The 10169-nt window shown below is 41.8% G+C and overlaps 1 protein-coding gene across 1 annotated transcript; it reads left to right on the top strand.

Moving 5' to 3' along the window:
• The first annotated feature begins 176 nt into the window (after nt 1-176).
• Nucleotides 177-8777, top strand: iqck (IQ motif containing K). The gene is made up of 9 exons (XM_058049709.2): nt 177-441; nt 514-602; nt 665-812; nt 879-976; nt 1342-1394; nt 1490-1567; nt 1684-1768; nt 5557-5668; nt 8184-8777. The coding sequence occupies exons 1-9, from the start codon at nt 357-359 to the stop codon at nt 8405-8407; spliced, it is 972 nt and encodes a 323-aa protein (XP_057905692.2). The 5' UTR covers nt 177-356; the 3' UTR covers nt 8408-8777.
• The last annotated feature ends 1392 nt before the right edge of the window (nt 8778-10169 follow it).

Here is a 10169-nt window from a genome sequence, read left to right as displayed (position 1 = left end):
ACCCGAGGAGGATGAGCCGGTACACCGTCTTGCTAACGGCTACTCGGAGCAACTGCCAAACAATCACTTTGACAAAGGCCACTTAACATGTATCACCGTGTCGATAATTTATATTCATCTTATTATATTACTTATGTTCAATCAATAATGTTAATGTTATGTTTAAACGATAAAATGTAGGTGACTGACGGAACTAATGTGTAGTGATAGTTTGACCCGGAAAGATTAGTCGGTAGACTTCCTTAGAAACGACTACTTGTTAGCAACCTCGTAACAACATTCAGTGACGCCGTTAGTTATAGCCACTTTAATTTTTTTTCAAACTTATTTTGATGGTTTCTTGTTAAATAAGGAAAATGTTTAGTCATATGTATGGCCTCCAACATTCTACACGAATTATGTACGGTGCCAAAAAATCCCTTTGGGAAGAAGTGTGTGCGGGTGAGTCCATGGTTTAATATTTAGCTAGCTTTGACGAACCACGCAACATAAAAATCAATATCTTTTTCGTAGAATACGAAGCCGGACTCCCTAGTCCTCCCAGTGCGGTTTGGACGAGTTCGGAAACTTCCAAGAACTCCAGGACACGCCAGCCTACCGAGGTTTGGTCACATGAACCTGCTGCTAACGATGTAACACCTTAGTGCCATGATTATTCCTTCAGGTGGATGAGGAGGAAAACGAGCTTCTGACAGACCTGGACCCCCTTTTGCACCACCCTGCACATCCTGGCTTCTCCGTGTTTGGAGCACAGCCTTCTTCCAAGCACAGGCGGCAGACGACCACTACTTTTTGCCCACAACAATTTCCACGTAAGAGAAAATCTGTTAAATTGTATCATACAAGTGCCATAGAATTGTGTGTGTGTGTGTGTGTAGATCCTGTCACAAAGTACATGGAGGACAAAGTATTTCCTGTGTTGGTGCCTGCACTTGAGGCTTTGCTGAAAGAAGCTGATAAACAAGGCTGTTTGCAGGTACCACAATAAAAGGCACATAATTACTAGAGATTAGGGGAGCATGATTATTATCATTATTATTATTATAGGAGGGAATAATGACATCATGTAAATCAAATAACATTAAAAATAGCTCCAGAAACTGGAAAAAAAACGCTCCAGACACAATGTTGTGTATTGTCACCTGGGTGTCTTATGATACCTCATGACATATATAATAGTGGATATATACAATAATATATTGCATTATATGCAGTATATTGGTTATATTGGCGCTTATATCTGATTTGTGGTGGTATTTGTTGTGATGATATAATACTTTTCTTACTATTTCTAATACCATGCCTCGCCATTATCGGAATCTCTTCCCTTTTGTATTTCAGAAGAAAGTCCTAACATTTAACCCCAGTGACTTCCTGGTGGAGTGGTTGTACAAGTGAGGACTTCCACACGAAACCTCTAAAAGTCACATTATCACAGTAAAATGCTTCATTTTCTTCCATTCTCTTTCACTCTCTTGTTTTATGTCAGCCATAACCCTCGCAGGCTGGGGTATCACCCCGTCAAATTCCACCAGATCCCATTTGTCAAGTCATGGCTCATCTTGCAGTGAGTGCCAGCAATTGCTTTGACATTTCTACCTTTTAAATATCATCATGCTTCAGTCACAGAAGTCCATGAATATATATATAGATATATATATTTTTCTTGTTTGTTTTGCTCAGTCCGAGGCCTCCTATGCCGTTGTTTCTTCAGCTGAGTGACGACGAGGCTGCGGTCATCATCCAGTCCTTCTGGAGGGGATATAAGGTACAGTCAATAAAAACAAAACCATTTGAGTTTGAGGAAATTATCAGTAAAGTTGAAGCCAAAAAATATTTATCCCCACAATTCTCGCTAGGACACATTGAAATTATACATACATATAGCAACTAAAATGTATTTATATTCAATTTTAAAAATCACAAGGATATTATCCCCATAAAATGAGTGTATTACAGTATCATTTAAACTGTGTAATTTAATTTGTAACAGTTATATAATCATATCAATACAGTATACCATGTATTACTGCAGTTGTATTGCTTTATTTGAACTCTATCCAGAAGAGGGCGCTGTTGATCGTCAATTCTCGCGCTCATGTCCCTGCTGGCCCTTCTTGCCTGCTATAAATAATAAATGGTGGCGCAGAGAGCAGCAGAAAGAAACAAACGCAGATATTTTCTCACACTGCTTTTTTTGTGTGAAAATAGTTGTACTTGTCATGTTTTATTTCTTTCCGCTCAGACGCTGCGATGCATGGCGCCCGGACGAAGCACGTGGTGAACGTTAGGTGGCGGTAGAGAGCCGTTTGCCTACACCCGGGTTAGAGAGCATGCACTTTATTGGAATGATAGGATGATGAATGTATGCAATCAAATAAGTTAACATGGTGAAGCACGACTGTTATCTCTGCGGTGGCCCTGAACGCAGCACCAACAGTCTGGGAGGTCGACTGTGGGTTGGCGTCTTTAAGGACACAATCATAACTTATTTAAGATATGCAAGATATTCTGGGCAAGCAAAGACTGTGTGTGTGTGTGTGTGTGTGTGTGTGTGTGTGTCACATTATGCCTTCGGAAAAAACATGTGATCATTGAATTTTTAATAACTTCCTATTATAAAACACTAACACACACACACAAAAAGCAGTAGAATATATTGCTTATACTATTTAAAATTCTATATAGACTTCCTGTAATTATACTGTACATGAATTGTTCATGTAAACACTAACAATTCATATGATAATTGGTGATAGGAACCCTTTTCAATAGTTAATATGAATTGGGAATATTCATTCATTCATTTACTACCACTTACCCTCACAACGGTCGCGGGGCGTGCTGGAGCCTATCCCAGGTGTTTTCGGGCGAATGGCGGGGTACACCCTGGACTGGTCGCCAGCCAATCACAGGGCACATATAGACAAACCATTGTTTTTTTTCATATTTATGGATAAAAATATGAATACCCCTTTAATGACCAGTCCAGGGTGTACCCTGCCTGTCACCCAAAGTCAGCTGGGATAGGCTCCAGCATAGTGATTATATTACACACATTGCCACCATACCTGAGCTTAGATTTTTCACACGGCTCTCATTACGCAATGCATATGGCCCTAATATTGTAGCTAGTGAGTGTTTAAAAAAAAGGGCCGTAAGATGACATCTCCCATTTTGAGTCCCTCATCTATTTTTAACGTCAAATATTTGGATGTGGAGTCATAGCATCACAGGATTAACGGTTATATTCATCCCAAATTTTCTTGCTCTTGTCAGACCCCCTCCCCTCCCAACTCTTCCACTCTCCCGCTGTTATATAACCTGTGTGACGCAGCTTGGACCGCAGTGTGTGTATTTTGTGTGTGTGTGTGTATGTATGTATTGCGAGTTCCCGGCGTCCTACTGATGAAAAACCTTGCACGTAGAAAGATGGTAGAAGAAGAAGCGTAAAGAAGCGCTGACACTGTAATGCGATTGTCTCTTGTTCCGCTCCTGTCGTACTATACCCAGGGCTGTAGGGTCTAAACACGTTACATAATCATCTTTACACTCTGCGCCTTAGCCCCTCTTTAATCCATTCATCCATGCCTCTGACTGCACTCCACACACACACTCAGTTGTCGACTGAGTATGTAAAGACAAATATTGTCTTCTATCTAGTCATTGTCACACTTTAGCAAACTGTATTATTTTTTTTACTCGATCTAGCGCTGCCAGCCACCCAATCAGCATAAAGAAAAAAAGTCGTCAGCACTCACAGAGGAAAAAAAAAGCAAATTATGTAAAGCCTTTAATAATGCAAAATATCCGCAGACAGCATTGGAGCTCCAGGCTCGGCAAAGCGTTTCATATGGGTCAGAGGATCACATGACCGCCTACAAGATGTTGTTTGCATTGAATGATGATGAGCTGTATCCACTTTAGCACTGCTAAGCTATTACTATGTGGCAGTAGAAGATACAATCAAATGTGTTAGGCCCATCCCGATTCGTTGTATGCAGGTAGGCAGCAGTGCCTTGCTCATGAGCAAAGCAGTGTATTGTGGGTACCGGGGGTAAAAGGCTCACCTGGAAACACACAAGTCAACGCTTTGTCGTAGAAGTGTAAGAAGAAGTTAACCACTGAGTAGCATCCCTTTGCAGACTGCATTGTCATAAAAGGCCAAGCTTCTCCTGCACCATTTATTGTCCAAAAAGTAGGGCAGCTTGAGTGCTGATTCCACTTGACTAAAAGAGCTGAGAGTGAGACACATACACATACACACACTGGCTGTCACCCAGTTGGCCATGGAGTCAACAGCAGAAGTAGGTCTGTGTTTCCGGTTGAATGCGCCACTTGCCGCCATACATGAATGCTTTGAATAGAAGGACCACGTGCAGCCACGCAGAAAATATGTCAAACGCACGCAGGACCTCCTGTAGCGCACACACACACACACACACACAGTCCACACGCTATGAAATATGAAGACTTTTCCCGCCTTTTGCCGCAGAAAGGTCGCCTGCTGGCTCGGATGACCAATGCATGAGTCAGCGAAAAGTTGAGTGATGGCTGGGTGAATGTGCGTGAAGGCTAGACGGGGAGTTTGGTTCACTCCCAGGCAGCTTTGCAGCAAACAAAAGGCTGCATGACAACAGCTGAGTGGCTTTTTAGTGGCAGAGCATTCATCTCATGTCTGTAAACTATAGCAGCCATGCTCTCATCATTTGGCTCCTTACACTTGCCATGCATGACACAGCTTTTTGCTTACATGTGCGTCTGTATGTACAGTAGTATATACATATATATATACTATATTGCATGTATATTCCAAACATATTGGAGTAGCAAATTAAGGTCAGTGCGGTCAGTGACTATGCGGTCAGTCACTTTTACATATCTTTAAATGTAAACTTTGAGTTAAATGTTCTTAAATTTACTTTTACATTTTGATTTAATTCATTTAGTTTGATTTTTAATATTGTTTTTGGTTAAAATCTTTATTTTAATATTATTTATTCATTCATTCATTTTCTACTGCTTATCCCCACAAGAGTTGCAGAGGTGCTGGAGCCTATCCCAGCTGTCTTCAGGCGAGAGGCGGGGTACACCCTGGACTGGTGGCCAGCCAATCACAGGGCACATATAGACAAACAACCATTCACACTCACATTCATACCTATGGACAATTTGGAGTCGCCAATTAACCTAGCATGTTTTTGGAATGTGGGAGGAAACCGGAGTACCCGGAGAAAACCCACGCATGCACGGGGAGAACATGCAAACTCCACATAGAGATGGCTGAGGATGGAATTGAACTAGAGTCTCGTAGCTGTGAGGCCTGTGCGCTAACCACTTGTCCACCGTGCAACCCTAATATTATTTATTTCATCTATTTTTACCTTTATATGAAAGCTTGTTTGTAAATCAGCACTACTCCAGCATGTGTATTAGTGATGCTATGCAGTATTCCTACAGTTTTTCTAAGTCAGTGTACGTACTGTATGCCCATCATGAGTGCATGTGTATTAGTGATGGTATGCAGTATTCCTACAGTATTTCTATGTTTTCTAGGTCAGGGAGCAGGCGTTTGTGCAGGAGCTGCGCCAGTGGCAAAAGAACCTGAGGGAAACCCGCGACATTCCCAACACTGTCAAAGCATTCTGGGCCCGTGTTGAGAAGCGAGGTGAGAACACACGGACACAATCATGTTTCTCATTTCAACACACACACACACACACACACACGCACACTCTCTATAAAAGGCATGTATGATTACATACACGCTCTACCAGTACACACGCTACACTGGGATACAATATTCATCTCCATACAGCATGCTTGGAGGAGACATGTTGAAGAATGAGGGCAGAGATTGTGTGTGTGTGTGTGTGTGTGTGTGTGTGCATGTGTGTGTTTGTATATGTGTGTGTGTGCAGCAGCTGAGAATGCAGCAAATGACCAGTGTGACAGAAATGGAATCTGAACTTGGGGAGAGAAATTAACTTTGTCCTTGGACACGTGCACACACACACACACACAGGTACAGTGTGTGCGCATACAATCCAGTGAATATCGTTCGACATAGAATATCACACAAAAGCAACCATTTTTATGACCTTCTCAATGGACAGCACCATAGAAAGTTGGATTTAGTGTAAATAGAGTAGTCAGTGTATAGCTTGTAATGCAATGCAGAGGTGTGTTTGGGTTATCATAGTACGTGTTGGAATTCATGTTTCCCTTATTAAACCGCAGCTCTCCCGTGCCGACAACACTTGTGCAAACCCGAACCATGACCATGCTTAACTGTCATTATCCTGTCAATCATCCTGCTACTCATCAGTGTTGCTTATTTACACAATAAATACTGTGTACTGACTAATTTTCAGTGACTATGAAATGTCTTCTGCCAGACAAGCTGCACACTGACTGCTCTAAAGTACATCCAAGACAGACAGACAGACAAAGTGGGCACAGGTCGTCCGTCCCCGGCTGTAAACGCAGCATGTTCACATTCCTCATCACACCACGACTGGCTGCTGAGCTGACATTCTAACATCCCCCCCCCCAAAATACCGCAACAACACAGTCACTGCTGCTGATGGATCAGCATGTGAGCAAACCAGGGCGGCATTAGATTCCGTTGTGGTTTGAAGCTGATCTGGGAACAGCTGCACCCTCACCCGACCCCAGCGAGCCGCCCCGCTACGCATTAGTCAGCCCAAAAAAACAATAAATGACCCGCCGAGGATGAGGGGACAGGTGCGGCCCTCAGCGGCAGCTCATCAATCACGTGACCGACCTCCACAGGGACGTGTCGGATATTTAGTGCAAGAAAAACACACAAATAAAATCAGGACTTGGTCATGGAAAATAATTCAAACCTGAGACCTTACATATTTTTGTGTTAGTTATTTTGTATGTAAGTACTATTTCTTTGTTATTATTTCAATATATTTTATTGTAAACATAAAAGACACAGGATACTTCTACATAAAATGGATTTGTGGTGTTAAGCAGCAGAAATGCATGCAAAGACAAGTCTTTTCATTTCGTTTTATTCTTTTTATGTGAAAAGCCACGTACCGGGAGAGTAACACGCTCCGATTGTTGTGGAACTACATCATGTTTGTGGCAGTATCAATGTTGTTTTTCCCCATGATGTTTTAATTGAATTATTAAATATCATCATGTTACTTTTAGCAAGTAGCTATTTCCTTTAGGGTAAAATAGCCTGAAATACGGCATTTTTATGGCAAAGTATCATGTGTTTTTTTTTTGTCTTAGTGCAGCATCATTCCACCATCTTTATGGAATGTATTGCGGTAGGACTCGACATTCTTGGCAGTGTTTCGCTAAGGTGCTGGAGAAGACACAAGGCACGCTTGTGCTCCTGGCAAATATTTCTCAGTGAAGGAAATTGAATACCTGACACAGATAAATGTAATATTGAACCAAGCTTGTCATAGCAATGTCATATGATGGTAAATGATATATGTGGCGCCCCCTATAGGTTGCCTTGATGAAAATGCTTTGTAAGAGATATCATCAACCTTTGGACAATTAGCTGTTGAGACAGATGGCTTGATGGTTTTTCTACCCATGCTGCTCAAATTTGACACGCACATGCTTGTCAGTCCCCTAAAGGTGTGTACCAAATTTTATAGGGATTTGGTGAAACAACCTACAGTTACAGAGCGAGTTTTGTAGAGCACATTTTGCTGGAAGAAATGAGGATGTAACCAAGTGTACTTGTTGGTTTTTCCTAAATATGATATATATTTTGGAAATATCATGACATGACTACTAGCACATCACTACCATCAGTAGAAGCAGAGTTCAGATGATAGGAGCCGCCTGCTGTGGCCCAGCAAGGTGCACTGTATTCGGACACGCGCTCTGAGCAACTGATGAGGGTTTTTTGTGGACTCAGTGTTTTTTTCCCGTCTCATTGCGGAGCATTTGGTGTAATATTCTTCATAGGAAAGTGGAAGTTAACATCACAGGAGAAAAAAGGAGCGCTTGATTTGCTCACCCCGCACATTGTGGGTAATCTCACTTCATTGGTGCGTTGTTTTTAAATGATCAGTTATGGGAAGTGAACACATTCCTGACTGCTTGTTTTCCAGTGTTATTTAGTGTCAATGTTTCATTGAGGTGGTGGAAGAACTAAGAGTTTGTTGTTTGTTTGTTTACAGTGGGCTCATCCATGACCGAAGTCACTGAAAACTCGGAAAATTCAGAAAATTCTGAAAATTCCGACTTGTGCATCCAAGTGGTTTCTCCAACTCCCCAGAGCACGGCTGTGCACACGCCCACCGACCTGATGACCCCAGACAACATGGAGCACCTGAGGCCCGGTGTGTACGGTGTGGATGGCATGTTGACCGTTTCGTCCACGCCGGCACACACACAACCCTAAACTTGAGACGGAATTCTGTTCTGGTCGTTACACAGGCCTGGCACGCCAACGTTGCACACCCAGTCATCCATCACAGACGCCATTAAAAGGCTTGTAACCAATCAGACACAGAGAAGCTCATTGCCTTTTATTATCAGGGCTCTTAGGAATGGAATATTTTACACCAGCATAAAACACATTTGTTGTTATTGACCACAGAGTGGAAAATATTGCATTCCTAACAATACACATTACGGACAGAAAGTCTTCAACATGGACACCTGACGCAAGACCAATGCTACAAGTCAGCACTTGTGCAACACACAACGCAACTGCACCACAAAATGTATACAAAAACCACTTCCACACTAACATACATACAAGGAAGATATTTGACAAATTTCACTTGAAATATTTCTACTATTTGGGTGGGCGCTTGTCATTAAGGAAAGGGTGGGGGGCACTTCTATAGAGGATCTTTAGTATATGACAGGAACGCTGTTTTTAAGGATCTTCTGCAAAATGAAATGCTTGTCAAAGATCCTCTATTTAGCATAAACACTCAAGTGTTTTTTTCAGTAGTTCCCAAAAATGGCCAGCATCTTGAGTGCTCCTGCTAAATAGAGGATCTTTGACTAGCATTTCATCTGCAACAGCAGAGACCTCCTGCTATCGGAGGATCTTTGACTCCTGTCAGATGAGAGCCTCTTTGACTGCTGGCAGTTCAGCGTCTGTTTATTTTGCCATTAGCTGAGGTGAAATGTGAAGCCGCGTATTGACATTTAATCCAAAATCAGAATAATATAGCTTAGCTTTGTGCAAATGTGTGACTTTAATTGACCATCCCTGCTCTTTATTGTTAAGGCATTTTGTCAGCTTCAGCTGGAAGCTCACAGGAACGTGTTATTTTCTCTCTGGTGAGCAACGTCCCTCTGTTAAAAAAAAAAAAAAGGCTTTCCATTGAGGGCAGGAAGCGAAGCAGCGGAAAAGGGGAATGCATTGTGCAGCGTCTGTCCTGTTTATCAGGAAATGATGCTCGCGGGGAAGCAGGTGACACAAAGCAGCACACATGCTTCATTCACCATTCAATATTATTCTACTTTTTACTATTAATATGATTGTTATTACGCACTGCAGTTATGTTGTGTTGATGTGTATAACATGTCCTTTCTATTGTTATACTCTTTGGCACTTTTCCATCCCTCCTGGAAGAGTAAGCTTTATGCAGCGTGTCCACCTTGTCATTATAAATTGCTTTCCTAAACCATCCCAGACATAAATGTGCTACGCATGGCAGTGCGGGACGAGGAGGGACGATGGAGGGTCTTTTGTAGACAGCTGCTGCTCCTGCGGGGCCAGATGATAAAAGCATCCATTTCATTTGGAGGCTATCTGATAGCCCAGACACTGTCTGGCAAGAGGGCCTGATTGAAAGAGGACGCCAGAAGCGGAGGCATCGCCCGAGAGCGGACGCCAGACCATCACACCCCACACAACCAGGTGACCTTTGTTGCCTCCCCTTTCTGTACCTTCATCCAGATTCTCACCAACTGGAAATGTTTGCTATTTCATGCGTCATTCTCACATTAACATATTATCCAATGTCGACATTTTTTTAAAATAAAGGATGCCAAAGGATCATTGACTGTTGGCTTTAGAAAAAAATAAAAAATAAAAATAATCTATATAATACTCTATATATATATATTTGGGATAATAATAATTATAATTTATAATTATTATAATTATGTAATTATAATTTAATTGTAATTAATTAGAAAAT

Source organism: Doryrhamphus excisus, linkage group LG16, assembly GCF_037039965.1.
Source record: "Doryrhamphus excisus strain RoL-2023G ecotype Guam linkage group LG16, RoL_Dexc_Guam_v1.1, whole genome shotgun sequence".
Lineage (NCBI taxonomy): Eukaryota > Metazoa > Chordata > Actinopteri > Syngnathiformes > Syngnathidae > Doryrhamphus > Doryrhamphus excisus.
Note: the sequence above shows the minus strand (reverse complement) of the source record. Positions and strands in the feature narration are given on the sequence as shown.